General features: G+C 40.7%; 1 protein-coding gene across 1 annotated transcript in view; it reads right to left on the reverse strand.

The window, feature by feature from the left end:
• Positions 1-25,625, reverse strand: part of PTPRO (protein tyrosine phosphatase receptor type O) — a 161,586-nt gene that overhangs the window by 6,374 nt on the left and 129,587 nt on the right. Inside the window, 12 exon segments of the mRNA XM_052790357.1 lie at positions 2,112-2,247; positions 4,723-4,877; positions 6,428-6,550; positions 7,558-7,692; positions 10,027-10,103; positions 10,492-10,582; positions 11,629-11,710; positions 13,203-13,238; positions 16,616-16,699; positions 20,203-20,271; positions 22,014-22,134; positions 23,520-23,652. Coding sequence (XP_052646317.1) covers positions 2,112-2,247; positions 4,723-4,877; positions 6,428-6,550; positions 7,558-7,692; positions 10,027-10,103; positions 10,492-10,582; positions 11,629-11,710; positions 13,203-13,238; positions 16,616-16,699; positions 20,203-20,271; positions 22,014-22,134; positions 23,520-23,652 — 1,242 coding nt within the window.

Below are 25,625 nucleotides of genomic sequence, written 5' to 3' on the forward strand. Positions count from 1 at the left end.
AAAGAATGGAATACTACAGAATAGAATAGAATAGAATACAACAATACAACAGAATGGAATGGAATAGTTCTGTTGGATCTGAGCCTAAGTGGGTCTACTTTATATTGCCTGAAAATTAATTAATTCCCAGAAAGGTACACCCCATTGCTTTATGTGCAACAAATTGCATCCATGCCCCATATGCACCTGAAATCTTTTAATGAGCATCCTGTTCCTTCGTGCTTGACTTCTTTACCAATAAAAATCTGAAACCTGATTTTGTTCACAGAGCAGTTAGTTGTTAATCATTTGGGAATTTATCAACCTCTGTGCAAATGACACTGTAAGTCAGTCAGGTCAATCACATGCACTATTATATTTGTGGACAGGTTTTTCTGCAACAAGACTGTGGTTATCTTCTTTGGTTTTGGTTATGGGCTGGATTTTCCAAGCATTATTATCATACAGATTAAACACTGTAATTCGATTTGGAATAACCTTAACTGATGACTGACTGACTGACTTCTAGATGTCAGAGAGAGAGAAGGCAAACCCTGATGACTCCTTACACTAAGCTTTATGTGCACTAGGCACAGGGAGCAAGTGGATCTCAAGCAAAAACAACTGTCCCAAAACCCGAGTCTGGCTTTCAGCCCCAGTCCCCAGTGGTCTGCTGATCAATATGACTCGACTCTGAAGCATGGTTCAGACCACAGAAATGTCTGAATTTCCTCACACCCACTAATTTGGAGCAACTGGTTTCAGTTCAGGATACTCTCCAGTCTAACCCCCTTTGTGGGCCTGTGCCATTTGTTTTTTTAAGCTGCTTAGTGAGACACTGCCAAGTTTCCAGTGTACGAGGCAACGTGAACCCAGGTGAGCTGTGTGTGGTTTCAGGTTTTGTAAGGAAAGCCTCTTCTATGCCCGAGTGCCATTGCCACCTAGTGACCTCTGTGGCCAGGCTTGGCCACTGCCTGGAGCAGCAGGAGCTCAGTAACAGCCAAAGCCCAGCCCTTGACATCAGCCCTGGCAGGCAATGATTTTGTACATTAAAATAAATAAATAAAAACCATATCACCTCTGAGGGGTAACATAGTTGCAGCTGAAATCAACCACCAGGATTTGTTTCTCTGGTGTTTACATAAAGATCTGCCTTTGGATTAATATAGTGAATTGTAATGAAAAGTGGCAGTTTGATAGGATTGATCCAGAATGGCCTGAGAATGATGAGCTTTTTTCATTTCTAGATGCTAGTTGTCATCACTGCAGGTTTTCCTTCTCCTCTGCTCTCCCTGCTAAGTGTTCTTTGCTTTGCTCTGGGTTCAACAATCCTTGGCAACAAATTATCTGCCAGACCTAGCCTGCAAACGGGGATGGTGGCACTTCCAACTGTATGGAGGTTGTCAGTTTATACTGTGTCTAACCAGTGAAGAGTACAACAGGCATGAAATCTTTCCATCACTAGTAGAGGACCTTGGAAGGTTTCAGGTGTATAGAACCTTCTGCTTTGGAGTTTGTGATTATTTTTTTTTTCCATTATATATTCTGACAATAGGAGTGTTCTCCTGACATTTGCCTTAAAAACAGAAAAAGAAAAGTAGATATTTGGGCAGGGAGAGGGGCAAGGAGGGTGTCTGGCAGACTCACAATCCTTTTGTCCGTTTTGCTTGTTATTTGCATTACCATTGCATAACTGAGTTCCTATGCTTGGCCAGATGATACCCTCTTGAACAAGCGTGACTGGCTGTCTGATACTGATATCATTTCATGAGCCATTAATCCCCTCAGCAAGCCCAATTCTTTTCAAAATGGTTTGAAAATTTCATATGTTAATCTCTTCTAATGCAGTTTTTGCATATTAATTTTACAGAAGGTGAGAATAACTCATCACCTCTGGAAGATATCAGTGAGCTTGTAGATATATTATCAGACCCACCTATGCAGCAGATTAATAACATGACAATATTACAATGAAGATGAAAACCTAATTGTATCTATTCATAGCTATTTTGTCAAGTGTTCAGGGGGAACAACAGTCATTGGATATGAACATGCTACAGAGACATATGAAATACACATACATGTCCATGCAATGATGATACATTCACAACGATGAAGGGAACAGATCCTACCTCTGTCTGCACCATGGACATTCTGTAGGACCGCATGTCAGACACCAGGCCCAATATATCTACGAACTCATGATCACGGATGTGCTGTAAGAGCCGATCCAGGGCTATGAAGGTTCCTGTTCGTCCCACTCCAGCACTGCAACACACACAGACATGCATCATGTATCAGGCTTTTCTGATGGGGACACACAGGGAAATCAGTGGCACTGCAAAAAGCAGGTGTCCTGCAGCTGCGATAATCAGATGTAGCCAATCTGAGGTCAGACAGGCTGGTTAATCTGTAGGATTTAATGCCATGCAACTCTTCATCTATTGTTTAGGCAGAATGTATGGAGTGGATGGCTCTGGAATTATTTCACCTTCCTATACTCCTTTTCATGTACTCACATGCCGAATGTGTATGCACACCCTCAGCCACCCGTAGCTGTCTCTCTTCCTACTTTCACTGCTCCCCTCAAAGATTTCATGAGACATCTCTAACCACAGGGGCTGTCACCGTTATTGCAGACACCTGCTCACCAGTGATTGCTGCACAGAGGGAGCTGGGGTTGAACCTGCACAATTCAGTTCCACAGCTCTCCACACTGCAAAGCGCTCAGCTTTGCAAAGGCACTGCACTACTGCAGTTCATCCTCAAAGGACAAACCACCCAGAAGAGTCTACACTCCGGGACTTCAGCCTTGGGAGCATGAGACAGAAATAGTCAGCAATGACTCGGCTCACAAATCTTCAACCTACCCCAAAGGGAAGCTTACTGACTAGAAAAAAGACATGCTGTTTTGATTTAGAGATTCTTATGTGCATATGATTCTTTGCGTTGTGATTTCGCATGTAACATTTAAGTCTGATTTCATTATGAGTGTGGCTTTAGAGGTTTTACAGAGTTTCATAGAGCATCCCAATACCATACCTACTACTAAGGATAGAGTTTGTGTCTTAGCAAAAGTTTTTTCTGCTATATCTTGTCATATTTTTCAAAAAAGCCTTGAAAGTATTTGCAACAAAGTTTAACAGTTCATCTCAATACAGTTCAATATAACTGTCATGAAACAGGGTGAGGGGTTGTGCTCGTGTTTAACTAAAGTGTCAGTATCTCAAACAAGACACATACACCAGAACTTCTGACCTATTTATTTGACAGATTCATTAATTGATAAATTCATTCTGTACCTTCCTTAATGTTTGAGAACAATGGCTGTAGAAACTGATCAATACATTCTTTCTCTCCCCCCTTCCACTAATTTCATAGCATTGCTACTTTTAATCTGTGGTCTAAGACAGACGTACAGTATACTCTAAAAATACTATATGAAAATATCTCTCTCTGCTGCTAGAAGCATCCTAATTAAAAAGAAAATACTACAGTTGTTACCCAGCTCTCTGATACTGGCTTCTCTTCCTTCCCAGAACAATTAAACGGTATGTAAGGCGTTTGATTTCACAACACTACATATAAATCTCTTCCCTGGCTTACTAGCACCTTTCCTGATATTAGGACTCCCAGAACAATATCCCTTATGCACTTCTCCATTAAGTTACAGGGGAGGGCTGCTGCTGCTGTTATGCATTCCAGTAGAACATTAAGTGCCATACCTGGAAACCAGAAATTATATTGCTATAAAAGACTGTTTTCTGGGAAGTAGCTCTCAAAAGTGTGCAAAGTGGTGGCAAGAGACAGTGCTGCCCATCACATCAGAAGCAGGAAAGACAGTGCTGGAGGGTGCTGACACATTGTGCAGCATTGTAACTGCTGCCTCTGGGATGGGTGATGTAGGGTTGGCTGAGATTAATCTTAGCAAGCCTTGACTTCCATTAGGAGTATGTCACTGTAATGTACGTGTATTCATCCATTGCAAACCATCTATTTACATATTTCTGAGAAATCTGTTGTGAGTAGCTCTCGCACGAGGAGCCACAAAGAGGTTTGAAGAAGTCAGTTGGGAGAATTGCATGAGGAACCAATCTGGTATGATATCATCACTAACATGGCAGCTGCCCCCAGAGAGGCCAAGTAAATGAGCATCTTAATAAAAGGCCAGATGATGCACAACAGATAAATCTGACAGTATATAAAACAACCTTCCTCCAAAAAAAAAAGAAAAAAACACATATAACTGTTAGCATGGGATACTAGTATTACTGCTAGCACACAATAGCGCTCTTCACATCACCTCCTGAATGTACCAAAAGGCAAATGACCAGAGGAGGAGGATCTGCACAGAGACACACATCTGCAGGGAAACAGCAAGCTGCAGCAGGCTGCTGGCTGGACCTCACCATCTGTATCGCAAAGGTGTGGAAATAAGAGAGCAGGGGCAGGCTCTGAGCTGATGTAAATCAGGATCGCCTGCTGCACCTCCTGAAGACATTTGTTGATAACATCCAAAAAGATGACTCTCCTCTAGAAAAAAATGCCTCGGTGTCTATGGCTCCAGACTGAAATCCCAGCCCCACTGTAGTCAAAGCAGGGGACTAATCCTTTACCCTTAACGCTAGAGAGAACCATTTCCAGCTAACGGATGAGCAAAATGCCAAAATCTCTTTTTTCCAGCTGTTTCCCAACTTATTTAGTGTTACATCCTTCAGTTCTCCATTTCCTGGAAGCATTTACCTGCAGTGTATGATCATGGGGCCTTTACTCTTTGCTGTTTTCTGCCTGACCATCTGTACAAACTGGAGGATGCTTTCAGCAGCATTGGTCGTGGGGACACCGTGATCTGGCCAGGCAGTGTAGTTAAAATGCATCACATCTTGGACCTCATCAGCCTAATGAGAGAAGCAGAACAGCAGCATGTTCACAGGAGTTTTAATAGTGCAGTCACGCTCAGTCAGACTGAGGGGGTTTTGTTGTTTTGTGGTGGTTTTTTTTTTTTCCTAAATACAACCTAAGAAAGTAAGAAGTCAGACAAAAAAGTGGCAAAGAATTTACACGCTATTTGCTTGAAAAGGGGAGGGGGTATCAGGCCATCATTATCAAAAGGGCATGAACTCCCAAACTCTGGGTTTGGGATTTGTTTTTTGCTTTTTTCCCCTCGTGGTAGTTTGATTTGATTTTGCTTTTAAATCAAGAATGGTTGATTTTTCAGGTTTAGGCTTTCTTCCTCTTTCTATTCCATTCCCTATCCTTTTCTTGCTTTGCCACAGGTAAAGAATAACACTGTTGGCTAACAATCAACACTGGAGTCTAAAGAGTTTTTCTTTTCAAGTTTCAAAGAAAAAAAAATACCAAAAGGGAAGAAAAAAATCATTACAGGGGCAAAAGAAATATTTAGAAAAATACCCATTATTATAAAAAAGGTTTACAATGCTAAAAACTCTGGTGACTTCTTTAGGTGAAATAAGATCCTCAACACAATTCATTTTGTCTTTGAGATGTAAAGGAACTCAAAACATGGGGAGAGGTGGGAGGTGTCATCACCAAAACCCATGGCAAGCAATGCTTTTAGTTTTGCCATTCTGGGTCAGGCTAAATAACCCCTTCTCCAGTCACAGGCAACAGCAGATCCTTAGGTAAAGGATATTAAAAAAGGAGATCAGTACAAAAGACCCTGAAGTAACTGCCCTGGGTTTGGTAAAGGACAGTTTACCTGAACTGCAAACTGCAGTCTTGTCGTTATTTTCAATGGATGCCAACAGCCCAACACATCGTGTTTCATGCATTTGCACTCCTAGCCTGCACCCTGTGCGCACTTTGTAATGCAGTGAGGCATGGCTGAGCAGGACTAAGGTCCTGGGCCAATGTCAACGTGCCAGCAGATAGCTTTTTTCACATCCCCTCCATATCTCTGACCTTTCCTTCACAAGCTGGTGCTCGCAATGAGCTGGTGCAGGAAACAAAGCTGGAAAGAAATGCCTGAAAATCTGAACAGCTTTAATTTGGAAATCGCATGCTCTCACGTGTGTTTCAATGCTTTACAGGAATATATGAATATTGCAGAATTGCCCTTTTGAAAAATACTTTCAGTTTCTACATTGGTATTTTCAACTTTGGAATGGCTTATAGCAAGAAGATATGTCTGAGATATAAAGAAAAGAAGTTTACACGTTTGTTGTCACTAATTATTGGCACCACAAAAACATCCAGAACTCTAGTACTAGTTTTGTTTCAGTCTTGCACTTTGCTGATAAATTCACAGAGACAACAATTTTAGAGGAAATTTTTGTGGTTTAGCCATTTGCCTGTGCGGAGTGAGGGTAAGGCTATCAATCTTTCTCTCAGCCATTTTCCACTGAATGCCATAAATGGACAAAAGTTAAAGGCTGGACCAAAATTACTCCCACTCTTTTAGTAGGGCCATGCAAAATATTTCACTTACATAGCTAATTCGGAAATTCCTATAAACCCAGTCTGTGTGCTCCTCCTCGGACAGCATCTCCACCGTGATGTCCCCATATGCAACAGGGTCTTCCGTAAAAGGCCAGTAATGATCACATTTCACCTGAAAGGGAAATAAATACATACATATTTGTATTTATATAAATATATATATGCATCTATAAAAAAGCACAATCAAAAGTATACTGAACCTCAGTTTTAGAAATGTCTACAGCACTATTTCCTTGATGCTGCAATAAGAGGTAATATATCCTACAGTGACTTTCAGCCTGATCGTTCCTACTTGTGTAACTATGGACATAAGCTATACACTGGTTTTCTGAAGGGTAGCATTAGTATAGTGAAGAATGGAAATACATAATGTCTTTGTAGATTGTTACTTTTCCTAATAGAATAGGTCTAAAAGGAACAAAACATAGGGAACAAGAACATATATATATAAAAATAAAATTATATTCCAAATATTTCTATTATAATGCCAAGGAAAATGTAAAGCGTAACACTTGTGTTTTATTACTATTTAAACTTAAGCACAGAATCACAGAATGGTTGAGGTTGGAAGAGACCTGCAGAGGTCGTCTTGTCCAACCACCCTGCTCAAGCAGGGCCACCTAGAGCAGCCTGCTCAGGACCATGTCCAGATAGATGGCTTTTGAATATCTCCAAGGATGGAGACTCCACAACCTCTGGGCAACCTGTGCCAGTGCTCAGTCACCCCGACAATAAAAAAGTGCTTCCTGATGTTCAGATGGAATTTAATGTGTTTTAATTTGTGCCCATTGCCTCTTGTCCTGTCACTGGGCACCACTGAGGGGTGCCTTGTCTCCATTCCCACCCATCAGGTATTTATACACAGCGACAAGATCCCCCTGAGCCTTCTCTTTTCCAGGCTGAAGAGTCCCAGCTCCCTCAACCTCTCCTCCTGTGAAAGATGTTCCAGTCCCTTAAGCACCCTGAAATGCCTGCCATACGTGAATGAAGTGCCATTCCAGTCCTGGTTATGATGCTGCCTCATGGTCAGAAAACAATGCAAAGAAATTCACCCACCAGAAAATAAATATGTTTTCACAGTAGTTTCTTTTATACTATGTGCAAGATTTTGTTACATACCCTTCTTTTCTCATTACATTGAGTGAGCATAACAATAATTTGAGATTTTTGCTGGAGAACCATCTTCCAAAAATCATTCCTAGTTTCTGGCAGTGGCCCTTGAGTTGCAATGTATTCCTGGGGTGAATTATAACCCTAAGAAACAAAGAGACAGGTGCTGTTTACCAACATGATTAATGCTTCAGAACACATATTTTCCTCTGGCATACGTATTTTTTTAGCTTGCTCAAGTTCATTTTGTACTTCTTAAAGTGGTTTCTAATATGAAGAAACTACTTCATGACTTTTTGTATTTATTCTGAGATTACAATTTCTGCCAGTTTTTAATGCTCCCAAAGTATAAGCAATCTAGAATGAAAGACAGAAGATGAATATGTTATTATATAAATCCTTTACCCTAAGAACAGGAAAGGCAACATTAAAAAAACAGGTAATGAGAATCCTAAATCAAAGTTCCAGCTTCTTCCAGATTTCATAATCTAAGAGTTTGTTTAGTTACAGACATAAAACCAATTATAGACGCTTAGCCTGCTCATCCCAAGCAGTGCCTGCGGTGATTTTCAGTCGCTGATGTAAATGGAAGGTAGTAATGAGCAGGATTATGTGCAAGTGTTTATGTCGTAAGGACTTAAATTAGTAAAATATTAATTAGAATTCTGCTTAAAATAATAAAGAACTTGCTGAGTCAACACCCTTAACAGATTATCATTGCTGTTTTATTGAAGCTCAGGTGCTTTATATCCATGTATTCCTTCTCCCATCTCTATCAACATGCTTTTAGTTGGAAAGACTCCTTCCCCTCTCCAAAACCAAAAGACCGTTGTGAAGACTATAACAAAAGATCCACAGAATGGACATTTTGGCATCTGCTATAACCATATTTGCTGAGACCGTATCATCAAAACTGCATTTGGAAAGTTATTTGATATTCTTAATAAGAGCAAAAGATACATCCAACACACAGCATGATCCCGTGCCACCACAGTATGCGGATTGTAAAAATATTTGTGATTTGGGAGCACTTTTCATAAATGCCTTCCTCCAGACCTCTCTAGAAGTCAGCTCATCCTGAGTTTTTGCACTACACAGAATTTGCTGTTTGTTTGTCTGCATGGGCTATGTCTGACCTAAGTGTCAAATCTGTTACTACAGAGACACAGATCACCACTAGTATCTGTGTTTGGAGGCAGGTACTCAGTGGAGAAGCAATTGTCAGGAAAAGCCAGGCATTAAGACTGTCCCAGTTTCTATGGTCAGCATTATGCTCTAAGTAGGACTAAAGAGGTGTAAACTATAAAAAGCAGAACTGAGCAATCCCAAGGACTGCTACTGAAAATCCTATTATCCATAATCCCACGTCGCAGAAGTTTCCTGGTTTGTGAATGATGCTTTTGAACGCTGGAACAATTTTCTTTCTTGATTCACTGCGAGCTCAGGCACTTGCAGCTTGAGTGTTTATGTTCATGCTCCTGACACATAGAAACTAGGTGGAGGCAACTTGCTCAGCAGTACATGAATGGGCGATGCCACAGTGACAAAGAAGTGGTTTCACTGACTCATCCGAGGGCTCCTCCCCTTGCCATAATGCTGACTCAGCTCTCTCCAGCACAGCCAGGACCAGCTCTGTCTTCTGTTCACAGCAAGGGTGCAGAAATGCTCACCTGCCTATGGTCCCCAAGTGCAAGGTCTTTTTCTAAATGGATGGGGTAGTGTCCTGCCTCCTCTCCATGCAGAGTGACCCAGTGGTGGTTGCTCTCCCTTGAACACAGCTTACACCGAGCCACGGCAAGGTGGGTAACAGAGGGGAAAACCCTTGCAGCAGGAAAAAGCCTGACTGACTGCACGAGCTCCGGCGAGAGTGGAAAGAGCTGACGAGGCTTTAGCCCACCCCCAGTGTCAAACGGGTTGACTACAGCTCTGTGTGTACTTTCATTATCCTAAAACCCTGGATGCTACTCCCTGGTAAATGGCTGCTCGATGCCAGGCAGCGGGAGGCACACGGGGAGCACCAGAGACGAGGCAGAAAGCAGAAGCTCCCTCCACGCACCATCTGGGCTGTGTGCCTTTTGTCAGTTGTGGCGTGTCTGGCTTAATCCTTTTTCCGTGTGCTGTAGAAACCTAGAAAAGTCTCTAATTTACATGTTTATGATTTTCCTAGCTGTCTTAAAAATCCACTGAATCACTTAACATTTCCTCCCCATTTCCCTACCAGTCCAATCTAGGTTTTGCAAACATTCACAGCTCACCCAGTGCCACTGTTGCAAAATTTACCAAAACTCTTCCCCCCCCCGCCTTTTTTTTTTGGTGGCTGGTGGAAAGCACAGTTCCCTATGGGCAAAATATTGGAAGCTGAAGGAGATGCTGAGAATGTGGTTGAGCTTCCAGGAGATATTGTGCTATTTGCAGGTGACACGCGCTAACTGCTGTGCAGGATGCTGTGCTTTACACTGACTGAGCCTCTGTACTCACAGGAATGTAGTTGGCATTAATGTAGTCAGATCCCTCTTCTTCATTCATTGAAACTAACCGGACACGACTAAAATCATCTGTAAAAGGAAAAAAAAAAAAAATTTGTCTCTCAAAGATGGCACTCGGCTCCAACTAGGCAAGATTAAAATCAATCCTATAAAAACTGAAAAAAATCTATTAAAAAAATAGAAAATGCTCATATTTACCAACAGCGAGCAATGTTTGCTTCAGTAAACACTACATGGATGCACCATCATTACTGTTCTGCAAAATGCACCCTCCAACTGCCGTCCCTTTGGGCTCCCTTAGGTTTCATTAAAATCGCAAGAGAAATAAAGTTCTAGTTCTGTTTTAGAACAGGCTTTTATCAGTCAGAGAATTTGCCCTGATTCTCCAATTCTCTTATTAAAACTCTTCTTTCCCTCTCAAGGGACTTTAGCAGGAGCCTGTATGTATTGTACTTACATGGCAGGATATTTGTGTAGCGATTTTTACAGCGATTCATGGGAAGGTCAGCAGCAAAGTGGGGTATGTCAAGCCCAATCAGTTTTAGCTCCTGGGGTAACAGAAAGAAAAACACCAAGGTCAAACTCACAAACACTCAAAAAATAACTCTTTGTGAAGTGATTACTTGTGGCAGGTACCAGACTGAAAATGTTCATAAATCACTTTGTAAACTGACAGCAGGATTACACTGACTTTCCTTATCTGATGCCTCTGAGTTTGGCTCCAGACAGCTGGAGAGCAATGATACGCTCTCTCCTGCTGATGCGGCCAACGCACTGCTGCCATCCAAGGCTGTGACTGCGGACTGGTCCTCTCTAGCCGCACTTAATTAGCCAAAATAGTGGCAAACCAGAGGGTTGATAAGTTATTTCTGTGGTGGTCATCCACCCGACTTAAAGGGTTTTCTTCAAGTCCTCAAGTGGCTTTTGATCTTGATACTGGGGAATTCCTGGAAGATCTTTTTAGTCATTACCTTCAGCAGCTACATCTCCTTTATGATGCACCAGAGGACTTTTCACTGGCAGGAAGGGAACAGGTCAGCCACCCAGAACAGTGGTAACACCCTGACAGTCCTCCCCACTCCCTTTCCATGTTTAAATCTTTGGGAGCTAGCCCTAGGATAACAGCTTTTCAGCTTTATACTACTAAACTGACTTTAAATTCTGGGTAATTAAGAGAACATACCTGAACTGGTCTTAGAGAGACCTCCTTGCTCTTAAAGAGATTTTTCATGTTACCTTCTCATTCCAATGCTTCCCCTCAAATTAAGGGCATTAAATAAATAAAAGACAGACGTTAAAATCCTGAATTTAATTCAGGCTGCCAGCACGTCCTAAACTTAAAGGAAGTGTGTTGGTCTGACAATTATCTTGAATCGAATGTGGTGAGCTACTCAAATCAGCTTACTAAATGCGGTCTTTAACGACACCAAGGTCCACTTTTAAATTCTGCAGAACTGGAAGCGAAGCTGACCCACCTAGCAACAGTGCATATTAAACAACACAGAGCACAGGAACACATCATGCAAACCTAACAACTGGAAAAAGCTGATCTAGGCATGGCAGCTAGGAGAGGGCAGAGTCCCCACAGATTTACCTCAAATTGCAGGGAAAATTTATAATCTGAATCTTTGGCCATATCCTTGATGTAGCCATCAAAATCATCCAACTGGACAGGGCTTTAAAAGAAAAACACACAGAAATTAAGAAAAAAAACCCAACCTTTTTTAGTACATTTTATTTCTGTTTTCCCCCAGAATACTATCAAGTCATGAATATGTATTTGCAACTGTTAATGCTAGTAAGCAACAATAAAGAGGAAAAAAAAAAAAAAATCCTGTGGTTCAGTGCCACCAAATGGTGGGCATATTGCTCATTACCTGCACCATACCATAACAGCACCAGAAAGAGAGGCTGAGAGAGGGGTGACCTCAATGCTGCAGCTGCTGGTGCTGATGATACTGAGCACCCTGGTTTGGGTTGGGGGAGTTGTCCTACCCAAGGGAAACCATTGGTCTGAGGTGCGGGCAATGGCCCGTGCACCCTTCCTACAACTCCCGGGCCCCTGCACAGCTTTTGCAGGTGGGTATGTCCCCAAGGCACAGGTGGCACCGCGACAAGCGGTGATCCAGCACCCCGTCGCAGACCCACTCTCAGTACCATCCCAGCAGGCATCAGGGCAGCTGCTGCTTCATTTAAGTTGCCTCTCGTGCCACGTAAAATGTTGCTTTCAGATATCTTCACATCTGTCAGAGACACTTTTAAAACTCATCTGAGCTTTGCTCATGGAGAAAAATGGAGTTCATATTTAGGTTTTGATTTTTTTTAGAAGGCCCACCAAAAAAAAAAATCCTGTAAACCAGCATTTTGGATGCCACTGCTGTGACTGCTTTCTCTGCTGGCTTTAAGAACTACGCACATCTGTCATTAGAGGTCAAATTCTCTTCCCAGAGAGATGGTGGCTAAAAAAAGTGGCATACAAAGCCATGCAGAGCTTCAGCAGGTATAAATTAGCCTTGATTTAGTGACAACCACCATTCTACACACTTTTTCACCAGGTGAGGGTTTATCTGTTAGTACAGGCACAGCCTCTGAACATAACGGAGAAATAATTAGGCTAACACTTTGAATAACGAAACACAGGTAAACAGCTTCCCTCACCTAATTATCATGCTCTAATTTACAAGCTACTGAAGCGTGTACACAGTAATCTTTTCATTTACTTTGAGGCAATATGCCCAAAGGAACCTGTCTTATCACCACTTAATTACTCCTGTTTACCCGTTAGCATTAATGATCTAATGTTCTAGCAACAACCGTAATGAGAGCCTCACGTCAAGAGGGAAATATCACTAGAAACAAATGCATCCCAGTTTTTCACCATTTGTCATTTTTAACTAAGGATAAGCTCTGTTGGAATCACTAAGTTGGATAATTGATCTTTTCCCTGATGACTAATTTTCTGTCAGTAAGGAGCTGTTTTACCACAACCTATCTGTTCCTTTGTCCAATTATTGTTTGTTTTCTGTCTTCAGATCTCTCTCTCAGGATGTATTTATCAAGAAGTTTTCTATATCTGTAACTGCAATATCATTATACCACGTACTCCATAATGCATGTTTAGTCTAAGATGATACATTTGTTTCTTTAAATATTATAGAAGTTACATACTTGGTCAGCTTTCTCTTCTTTAATCCATTTTTACTCCTGTGGAAAAAAAAAAAGTGTTTTTCATTCATTGAACTATTGTATAGTCTTTATTCAAAGTTAGTACTGATTTAAGAACATACGTCTTCTGGTCACCATCATAATCAGAATGAGATTGGTGATAATATCTTGGATATTTTTAAGCTGATAGTAAAATTTCCATTGACACCAATGAGAAGCATTTTCCATTCTGTGGCTCTGAGAACGACCTGCTTGTGAAAGCGAAAACCTGTGCCCAACAGAAGCCATGGGTCCTCTACAAATCCCGACCCAACAGCGTCGCTGGCTTCAGGTGGGCTGGGGCTGAGTCCCCGGGGCCCGAGCCCAGCCAAGCCTGGCAGGGGGCTGTGCTGCTGCAGGGGATGGGGCACCACCGTGACCCCGGGGCTGCTCCGCTCCAGCTCTACCGGGCTGGGAAACTGGATGCCAGCACTAGAGAGCAACCGGGAACAAGAAGCATCTGTTGGCTAAAGGGAGAAGACCACCATTTGCAAATTCAAGGAAGGGTGAAGGAAAAAGGAAAGGGCCTGAACACTATTTCTCACCCATTTCATAACCTGCTTATGACGATCAATGAAGACAATGGCCAATATCCTACTGACTTCAGTGGGACTCAAGTTTAAACCTTAGATAATTTTAATTGACTTTTAACAGCTAGAAATAATCATGCCAGTCATGTAATACACTGCCTTCGCATGATTTATAAGTGACACAATTCACTAGCGACAGTTGCGAGCAAGCTTAAGAATGTGTTAAGCAGTATAACCCATAAGATATGGACTTAAGAACTGCACTACACTAACTACCACCATGTGTTTTTTTGGAGGGGGTGTGTACGTTCATTTTGTTGTTGCCATAAATTAAGCAATCAATCAGATTAAATGCATAAAGTGAGCACCCTGGAATAATTTGGCTAGAACTCTGAAAACACTGATCCCCTCTGTTAAACCAGCCACAGAGCACAAATAGATTCTTGCTTACTCAGAAGGGATTTTAGTAGTGTCATTTTTTTTTTTCCTGGGCATTAAACAATATCTGTTTATTCATCACATTATAATGATGCTATTTTTAATTTCATGATGATATTAAAATGATTTCTAGATAACTTGGGTCACAGCTTCAATCAGTAATTGAAAGGTAAAGACTTTTAATTTTCAAACAATGAAAATATACAGAAAGAAATATTAAAAAGTGGAGTATTTTTATTTTTCTACCCTGCTAAGTTTAGAAGTGAAATAAAAAAAAACCCAAAACCTATTCATTTCCAAAATTAAGTTTTACAAAATGTTCTATTTTTGAAGCAGCCACAACCTGTAGTAATTTTGTTCTTGTCAGGGTACATTTCCATTTAGGTGTGGAGCATTAACAAGAGCTATAGCAATACCAGCTTTACACTAATGTGGAGATTTACTTTGCAAAGCTTTACTTTGCAAATATTATAAACCTTTTCAGCCTACCGTGTTTTCTAAACAGATATTATCTGTATAGTATCTGTACATTCACGTGTACTATACACCTAGCCTAGTAGTATTTATTCTACATCTTCAAAGATTTTTTCCAGCGAAAACTTAAAATTAATTTCTCTAAATTAGTCAACACATTTCTATCCCCTATGACTGTGGTAAACCCTTTAATGTCAGGCACATTGGAATTCATTTAAAAAGAAAAAAATATCTAAATGCTGTTTATGATGGGAATGCTTCTAAGAATGCTTCTCCAAGGAACACTTCAAGAGGCAATAAAACAAATGACTGACATCCATTTCTCAGCAACAATTTCTTGTGCTTTGGTAGTCTCAAGAGGCCTTTGTTTCTTAGCATTGCAATTGTTTCCTGAATGTTCGTAAATGTTTTAAACCACCTTGTGTGCAAAACAAAGACATTTGAAACATTAGCTGGTGTTTCATCTGTTCTTTCATTTACCCTACAGATTAAAATACAAAGAGAGGGATTAATCTCATCTCATTCAACTTCAGCTCCTTTAAACTTGGTCATCTAAACTAGGTAGTTTGATTGAAGAGGAAACCTCTGAAGAAAGATACACTCTGGGAAGGCAAGTTAATGCATATTAGTGCATATTAAACAAAAAGAGGCAAAGAGGCAAAAGAAGATGACGACTCTTTTTGCAGCAGTCCCATTGACAGCGGCCACCTTGGGCTTCTTGACCATTAGAGAGTTAAGAGAGATCAGTGTGACCTCCACAAAAATAAACTGCTTGCCTGATCCTCTATCACTGTGCAGCTCCGACACTTGGTGGAGTTTACATCAGACAAGTTACAAGTCAATATAATATTAGCCTTGGAGAGATGTGGAAGAATTCCATCTGCTCTTCAGCTGGGTACATGTGCAGAGCATGCTTTTACTTTCATTGGAGAAGAAACGGACCTTTCTTTAGTTACATAAAACCACTCATTTCTCTGCTCACCGAAAATTTAGATGGGATTTTCTACAGACCTAGTGTGACCCAAGGAAAACCAGTCTCGGAAATCCCTATGCTGAAGATGTCGATGACTGCCTGCCAGGGCTTTGGTGCCATATAGTAACACTGGGGAAAACGTTTGTTCATAAGTAAATCTTAACTTCGGTACCAAGTTTTTGTAAATCACTATACTTTGGACCAAAGACCATCAGGAACTTAAGTTTCTTTTATATAAATTAAGCATTTTTAGATCACAGTCAATTATAATTATTTGATAAACAGTTCTGGTTCTAAACAGATCCTGTGGCTTTGTTGGTTAAGTATTTTCAAAAAAACCCAATCAGTCATTTACTAAGTCTTCATAAATTATTTACAGATTCAGCTATGAAATACACACACATACACACAGAGACGCACACAGTGACCCAATTTTTTACACTTTGGGACTGCTAGTTTGCATTGATTCTCAGTGAACTGTTGTTTCCAAAAGCAAAACTTTTACTGATGTCAGGAGAACATAACTGCACCTTTAAAAACTAAGGTATTTGACATCACACACCAAACAGGTGGGGCACGATCAAGCAATTTTAGTAATAGAAAAGCAGCAGCAGCAGGAGGCAATGCCAGGCAATGAACAGATGAATAACTGGGACAGAAGAAGCCAGGACTTATAATGAAGTGGCAAAAATTGCAAAGAGAGCAATGAGATGAATATGACAACCAGCATAAGATTAGCTTTTTAATACCAAAACAGGTTGGAGCATAAACAGACAAACTAGATGAAGCAGGGTAGCAAATACTTTGATACCCACATCCTCTCCAATCCATGTTCTAGTACAAGAAAGTTATACCTTCAAAAGCTTTGACCCATTTGAAAACAAAGGTATCACACATTTTTCATGTAATAGAAATTAACATTGTTTATACATTGCACATGGAAAAACAAGTAAATCACTTACCAAGGATTAATATAAAATGCCAAAAGATAATCAGTCCAAAGGCATGAGGGTAGCAGAGTTAGGAAAGCAAATACACTTCTACGCCTGTGAGCATTAATAAATAACATACATAAAGATGAAAAAGTGAGGAGAGTTAGTAAGACAAACAGAAATCAGGAGATCAGCAAATTCTATTTTAAAAATCGGCTAAACCCATAAAGGCTTTCTCTTACTTACTTCATAAGAATATTATTAGCATCCATAGAATTTTTACTCCTCAACTTGACACCCTATGCAGGATTTTCAGCTATCCAACATAAAATTCTGTATGATCAAAATGAATGTGTTTTATGGTATTGATTCAGGTGTGTTATTCTAAATCAATGTTAATTGATAAACTGGCAGATTTTCAGAGCGTAAAATGTGTTTGAAAATTTCATCCACAGGTTTATGACCATTACAGAGGTGGTGCTAAGTCTATTTACTGATGTTTTGAGATATTTCAGGACAGACATAGTTTGTTTTTACCATGTACAACTATGATAATCTCCCATGTTCGCTTCTACAAGTGATCCTGTGGCTATCAAAACATCTGTATCAGAGATAAATTCAGATCATTCCCATATCTTTTAATACCCTCTATTGAGTCAGATTTCTGAAAACATCCATGTAACATTTTGCAGAGTCCCATTTTTAAGTGCTTTAAATTCTCTCCTAGGTTTTCAGCAAAACATTATTTGAACTTTTTCTAACTGTAGTTTCTATGACTAACTCTTCATAGCAGGTTTCATTGGGGCTAAAGGAAATTTGAGTACAAATCATTCTAAACTTCTGTATTTGCAACCTGTTTACCAGATTCTGCTATGCATTAATCCAGGAAACCCACTCAGGCCTGTTCTACCTACTGGTGGAGTGGGTTACAGGTACTTTGCAAATGTGAAAAACTCATGAAACTTAAAACAAAAATTGCCCCAGGAGCAGGATTTTTTGCCAAATACACCCTCAGCGTGTTTTTTCCCCATCAGAAAATCTGCTGTCCTAAAAGCAATACCATCCTTCTACAACTGTTCTAAAGAGGAACCACAAAGTAAAAATTCCTTTTTCAGTACTCTTGGCTCTTATGAAGTCAGTAGATACCGTGTTTTCCCTGATGAGCAAATCATGTCAAATGTAATCATCTCATCTCTAATCTTAATCTTCCAACCGGTGGTGGAAAACAACTGCTCACGCAGTAAAAACTCCAAGTTATGCTTTAAGGAGCTTTGCTGCCAACAAGAAAATGGGCAATGCAGTTTCTACAGGGCACCTTCCCGAGGCGCTGGCAGGGATTGTGTGGGTCAGCCAGAAGCGAGAGCCCTTTCTTGTTAATCACATGCCATAGTGGTTGCAGCATCAGGGCCTCAGAGCTTAGGTGTTGTTAGGGTTTCTATGGGACTGGACTGAGGATGAAATCTGGTTTTCCATAAGCAGATCTCTAGTGCCACAGAGAGGTTTTCATTAGGCTTAGAAGAGAGAAGTGATGATGTTGCTGGAATACTCCTCTTTCCTTTGGGAAACTCCAAGTGAGATTTTTACTTCCTCTTGCGTACAGAGGCAGAAGGAATTATTCAAGCCTGGGTCTTCTTTCATTGTCAGATCACCATGAGAAATTTCCACACTTTATCAAATCACAGGCTAGCGTGATTTGGTATTTCATTCAACGTATTTCATTCAATGCATGAAAAATACGTAATTGCCCCCAAAATACAATATTGTTTTCCTGGAATTATATAGTCTTTCACCTACTGCTCAGGTGTACCGAACAATTTTATTTAATTAAAAGAAAGTGACTCAGAGATTGCTCAAATCCTGAAAACTCTGCTGAGCTGAGCTTTCCTTAGGAATCGGTGGATATGTTCATAGCTCCCTTACTAGATCCTTGGAATGACCCCAAGCAAAATGGGTTTCTTTATCCTTCTACCTGCCTTTAGGGCCATATTTCCCATTTGGCTGCCTGGATGGACAGTGAATCTGGTCTTGACATCAGACAACAGAGGCACACAAAACAAGATTATCTTTACTAACTCTCAGAAAAGTCAGGACCATAAGATAAGGGCACACTGCCTTCAGTTAGCAAAAATTTGTGGAGATATTAAGCAGGAATATTTTCCCCAATTTATATTTTTATGACATAATTTATGTGTGTATACATATATGCTTATATACACACATATATATACACACACATACATACATACACATAGACTAAATCAAGCAACAAGAATGTTCACTTTCACATCCAAACCTATTAATTAATTCCCCTTTCCATAAAAAAGCCTTTTATGGTTTTAATAACATCTGTCGCTAGTGTAATCATTTGATTCAAGCTTGGATATTTAATTAACATGAGTGTTTGATCTTCTGCTGCCTTTGCCATTAATATAGTCCAAGGAAGAGAAGCTAAAAGAGAGATTAGTTTGTACTGCATACAGCTGGCTGCTATTAAAGCTAAACCAAGCAAGTGAAGCTTGTTTAATATCCAGTTAATTAGCAGCACAGTGAGGTATTGACAAGATTTGCTGGGCTTGTTAGTTCAGTTTGCACGCTTATTAGCAAAAGGCTTGTTGTGGTGCAGTGTCAATCCATTTAATCCTGTCCTTGCTGGCAGGCTGTGTCCTATGAGATCATGGAAGCAGCTCCCCGCGCATCAACTCCTCTTTCCAACTCCCTGGCTGTCAACAAAGCTGACCATGGGCGTAAAACCAAAGCGCATATTTTCTTCTTCCTATGTACGGGAATGGGGCTGACAGCATGCTTTAAATATCTGTGTTCGGACTTGCCTTGAAAGATAAGAGGTTTTTGCAGAAATTGCTAATAACAAAACAGGAAACCTTGGATCAGTCATTAGCACCCATTTGATTATCAAAATAGGAATGGAAATGACCACACTGGCACCAGTCAGGTAGCTCTCAGAGCCCTTTTGCTTCTATAAAAGCTAATCCTACAGACTTTCTTTGTTCAAATACTTCTCTTTGGCTGATGGTGTCAGTGACAGTTTCGAGTCCACAGTCAGTGCCTGCAACTCTTGTAGGTGGTTTTCTAGACCACCAAGAATATGGGGGGTTTTTTGAGTCTTTTCAACAGCACTGAACATTAAGTTACAGTAAATATTTGAGTTGGCTTGTCCTTGTCTTGCACTGCAAGGAAAATTTAATTAATGGCACTGCATGAAGACAGTTGCTAATTGGTCATCCACAGGCAAGCTTACTCCTGGATGTAAATATATCTCTGTGGCAGTGCTAATGGATTTATAGATCAAGTTTCTACACTTGTGTTATTTCAGAAAATACGTCTGTAAGAGAAAGGAAAAAAATATCCTCCCAAAACACATCTATGCAACTTGATTGGCATGTATAAACATCATTTCCTACTAAAAATAGCAGGTAACAGAATACAAAGTCTTGAGTCATCACTCAAGAAATAAAATACTAAACTAACAGGTAGAGTAGTTTTATCTTGAACAGGGACAGTGATGACATAAAAAACAAGCACTCAAGATTAAGGATCATATTTGCCAAAAAGCAGAGATGGGGAAAAACATAATTAAAAGCTTTGCTTCAAACACTCACCAATTATAGGGAAGCTTTCCATCTCTCTCTAAAGATGCAAAATTGACAAAGGTTCCAGCCCCACACTCCCTGTTTCAGGAAGAACATTGGGTACAAAGTTACCATTTTTGGATTCACAAGGCTTGCAATGACATCGACTTAACAAAGAACTCTCAGAGTTGTGGAGAAGTGCTGAACACTCACATCTGTGACTAGTTCTGAGATAATCTGTGATAAACATAACTGAAATCCCTTAACGTAGTCATCCAAAACCAATAAATGTCCAACACCACCTGAGACTGGGTTTCCTAATAATGCTTAAAAAGAGTGAAACATGGGAGAAGTTGCTAATAAAGATCTCCAATAGACCTCATCTTCTGTGCAGATTTGGGGTTTCTGTAGTCTGGCACTAGCACTAGTTGCTGGCCTCAGTACACATGCTAAATATTTACCTTTCTATACTAAATAGAGTCCCAACTCTAAGGAGAAGACGTATAATTGTCTCCATTTGACAGGATCATGGTAATTTTGAGTTCACAAAATAATTGTGGAAAAAACCCCAAATTTCCTGAATAACATCCCAGTGAATTTATCACAAGTCCATTATTTTCAGCTACAAATGATAAACTGACCACATAATGTTCCCTGAAATATAGCCTGCAAAATATGTGTGATGTGGTCATCCATTGCATGGAATACATAGCCAAGACATGACACATAAAATGCAACGTCTGCTAGGTAGCCAAGTGCAAGATTCTTCACATAAGTTTTTTTACATGAAATCATTTCCTTTCTTGATGCAATATAGTAAATTAATGTAAAATACATTACATAGATTATAAAAGGACGAAGACTCCAGGACACTTCCAAAACCAGGTGGTGAATCACATATCAAGGGTGTGGAGAAACTTCCACAGTTTCCTCAGGCCGTAACATAACCCACATTAAAGTGAACTGTTACAGATAGGACCAGCAGGAAAAGGAAACTGAATTTCAATATTCAGGTACAAATGATTGGTGCAGGTAGCTGAAGGAACCACAGGTTTTGTAAAAAAAGGTTTACGCCTACAAGATAATTTTTCCCTTCATCTGTATGACACATCAAATTGGGATTATTAATGTTATAGGTGAACAGCAGGACCTGAGATCCCTTCTGGATTTGTGGGTCTTAGCGTATATTTGGCTGCATCCTGACTGCATAGAAAGACAAGGTCTAGGTGAGCCCATATGCTCTTTCTGATGCTGCAGTTCCCATAGGAAGGAATCCCATATGAATGCAGAATTTGGACAACTGGAAGACCAGGATTTGGAGGCAGACTGGCAAATGCTCTAGAGAGAGACTCTCAGGGCCCTGGGCACATCCCTCCTCGTCCTAGGGGTTTGGCTGCCAGGCCTCTGAAATGCAGCATCCTGGACCTGATGGACAAACCATCTTATCTGTTGATACGGCAAATCTCCTGTTCCAAACAATATGAAAGATTTGCAAAGCATCTTGATGTCCTGCTCGTGCCCAGTTGCCTCAGATCCTAGTTATCCTTTAGGTTCCTGACACAACCCGTTTATAATAAGTGACTGCACTTCTTATAGACCCAATCTTGCAAAGCTCAAAATGAGACAAAGGTTGAGGCTTATAACTCAGGCCAAGAATGAAAGTAGATAGAGGGAGAAGACATGCTACTCCTAAACAGCAGCAAGACAATTATTTTGAAGGTATCGTGTTCACAAGCATCTCAAGCAGTACCCATGCACACAAGCATTCTCAACTGCAACTACTGTCACGATGTGTTTATTGTTGTCTGAAATTTTTGGAATTAGCATAGATTTGGACTTACCTGGCCATTTGTAGATGTTTCCTCCTGAGTACAACAAGAGTCACCAACAGCAGTCCAATCAGAAGGATACTTAGGATGGCTAACACAGAGATTACCACTACGTTGGGATTCATCTCAGCAACTGTACATACAAACAAGGACTTTTGGTTATTCAATTCAGAAGCGCTGACAGTTTGGGTTTTTTTCTTTCCCTGAATGTTGATAGTGTTATTTTTCTGAACTGATCTCATTCAGCTTGAAGCGTTACAGAGAGAAAAATCTACCACTAGGGATAAAGGGAGGTTTTGACTAGTTATTGCTCTTACAAGATTTCTGTGGGGAAATGACTTCACTCTGGCATTTTGTTAAACTTTGTCATGTTCTCTTTTTTTTTTTTTTTATCTTTTTAACTGACATTCGTAACGCAAGAGAAAAGGGTGAAGGAAATATGAAATACAGATATTCATCATCATCTATGTGTCCAAAGCACATTTCAACTCTGAAGTTGTTCTTCAACAGTAATCAATACCTTTTCTGACCCAAAAGCAAAATAACAGGCTGAGTCTCTGTAATGTACTGGGCTGAAATTGATTGAATTACTTTGGCAAATAAATTAAAAAAAAATATTCTGTTTTAAACAAGAGCTGGAATCAACCCTCAATAACAAAACCCTGATTGATTTTAGTCCACATTACATGCTTATTGACTGTACTACGAGACCAGATACCCTCTTCTACTCACTATGTAAGAAACCCTCTCTACTTTGCTTGTTCAGAATAACTTTACATCCACAGTTGTCTAAAGAAGCATTTTTTAGATTACAAATCATGGAGATTTTTAAGCTAAGTATCAGACACTGAACTCCAGCATGGAGTGCTGTATGATGAACAGGACTAGTGACTAAAGCTACAAAACTCCCTAACTAAGCAGAAATGACACTGATCATTCTGAAGGGGAGATTTTAAAGAAAAGTCCAGTGTTCTGGGCAGTTCAACACCGATATTCTTTCTTCAGAGTCAGCATAGAGCCGGGCCCACAACAGGACCGGGGAGCCTCCATCAGGAGCTATCCCTTTAGGGTGTGACTGCTCAAGATCCTGCAGTGGCCCTTCTCCTTCTCTCTCACCCTATCTCCACTTCTTTACTGAAAGCAGAAAATGATTTTTTGCCTTAGCAGCTTACAAATGTGATTTACCTCTTGTTTGGGCTTGGCTGAGAAAACATTTTTCTCCATAAATGTCATCAAGCAGTACCTGGATGTTCAGCCTTGACACCACAAACTAGGTCCCTGATTTCTAAAACCCAGTAGAGAATGAGCCTCTAGTTTATATTTTTCGAAGTCAGTCCCCCAGCAGGGATTTTCCTACAGACTTTTTAAAGCTGCTTCCCCATCCCATCCACATCTGGCAGCCTTTCCACGATACAAACGTCCCCTGGGGCCAGCATTACCGAGAGCAGCTTTAGAAAGCAAGGAGAAACAGATGTTGTAACTGGAGGAGGAAGAACAAAGCAGGGAAGTGCTGCTTACCCATGGTGGAAACCGCAATGAAAGTGGGGATGCTGGGGCTGTTGTGGCTGAAGGTGGTCACGCTGCAGTTGTAGGAAGTGGCAGGTGTTAGGCTGGAAATGGTCACTACGTGTGAAGAGACAGTGACAGGTTCCTGCAGAGATGGGGAAAAACACACAGAAGCCTGTCTCTCCTGTAAATGCAAGAGCACAAATCAGTGCTCCCCCCTCTGCCCATATATACGTTTTGACCAGGTAAAGGCAGATCTGGTGAAGGAAACCAGCACTGCAAAACCCAGGGAAGGCAGCCAGGGCCTGCCCTTGAAAATAGGCAGTCTGGCAGAAGAGAGGAGAGGAACAGGGGTGAAAACAGCAGCAGGAACAGCCCAGAGCCCCCCAGGGAGCCCCAGGGCCCCTTGGGGAGGGCAGGAGGGTGCCTTGCAGGGGCTTGGTCAGGCACACACTTGAGGGGGGAAAGCGCTGCAACCTCTGGGACATCCCCAGAGATGGGCAGAGCTCGTGAGCTCTGCTTACTAAGCCATACAGGTAGGAGGAAAACAAAGTTATTTTTATTTAAAGTGCAGCCAAGGCAGCCACAGTCTCCGCACCCTCGTATGAATATGTGTCATCTCTGCCTCTGAGGCAGTTCCTCTGGATGCAAAGAGCTGTGAGTCGTTTGAGTGGCCAAGGTGAAACACAAAGCTCGAGCAAAGCCTTTGGGTAATAACTACAATCAGGCATCCCACACCTCAGTTTTTCTAGCTAGTAGAAACTCTTTACGTAACATATTTATACAATGTTTTAATTACTATGTCCCTGGTAAACACTTGTGTTTTTTAAATGCTGGTACAGCAAAAGAAAACAAATAGAACACATGCATTGACTTAAAGATAGATCTCCTTAAGGTTCTCAGAGGCTTTTCTGTACTCTCCAGCAAAACCAAGGGTGGGTTGTAGATGCGAAAATAGGGACACTGAGCCAGTGGTTTAGAAAGGGAACAAGGAGAGGTTTCATGAATGAACTCACTCCAGATGGGCAGTGCGAGATGCTGCAACAAGTCCCGAGCACTGGGTTTTTGCAGTGGCCTGTTGTCAGTCATGGGCTCCTAGGCAAGCAAGGGTTCCTGTTGCAGTGCAATTCTGAGCTATGTTACGCAGATGAAATCACATGTACATGAGTGTAAAGGAGGAGACTTTTATTCCCTGATCTAGAAGGAGGGGCCACAGTTTGGCAATTGGACTTGGTTGGATGTTTTCCATTTTCCCCTCTGGAAAATTTAAATTAGTCAAAAGAAACCCAAGATGTTCAAACCCGGAAAGCTGTTGCTGTTCATTTTGTTGATTTGAAAATAGAGGAAAGGGACTAAAATGTTCATGTAATTAGCATGGAAAATCACAAACAACGAATTTTCACCAGTCTAATGGGAAAGCATCCCTTTTTACAGTTCAAAAAGGAGCCCTTCCCCTTTTTTCATAGAGACAGAAAAGAGAGTGATGAATCTAATGACAAGTGAGCTGACAATCTCTGTGCATTTCCCAGTGCCAGATGTTCATGTCAACAAACGAGACACCCACTGAAGCACCTGCCAAATGGAGCAGTCTTTTCCTGATGTTCTTAGAACAGATCTGCTATGCACTAAAGCTGCAAATCCTGTGGTACCTCCCTTGCCTGATCACGTCATTATTTTGAATCTCTGCTAAGTGGATAATGAGTTCACGATCTTTAGCTATTCACTGTGAAAAAGCAGGAAATCTAGATGTGGAATCCAAACTATCTAAAAGATTAAAGTGCATTTAAACATTTTTTTTTTTTCCCCCTTAGTCAGTGCCTTTCTTGATTTAAAAAGAATATTAAGTAATTCAGACTGGTCTTCCAGAGGATTAAAGAGTCTGTATGTCTCTTTTGTGAGTGGTTAATTTTTTACTTTTTTCTGAATGATTCCACATTATGTGTGACAGTACACATGACAGAATGTTGTTTCATGGCATGTAGTCACAGTGATTCACCACTACCATCACCATTACCATCAGCTAAACCTCAAAGAAAGCCTCATAAGTTGCATGGCATTGAATGTCAAGGAATTAAAACTACTACTGCTCTGTTCTTCACCGAACGACGTTACCAATCT

Source organism: Harpia harpyja, chromosome 6 (assembly GCF_026419915.1).
Source record: "Harpia harpyja isolate bHarHar1 chromosome 6, bHarHar1 primary haplotype, whole genome shotgun sequence".
NCBI classification, from domain to species: domain Eukaryota; kingdom Metazoa; phylum Chordata; class Aves; order Accipitriformes; family Accipitridae; genus Harpia; species Harpia harpyja.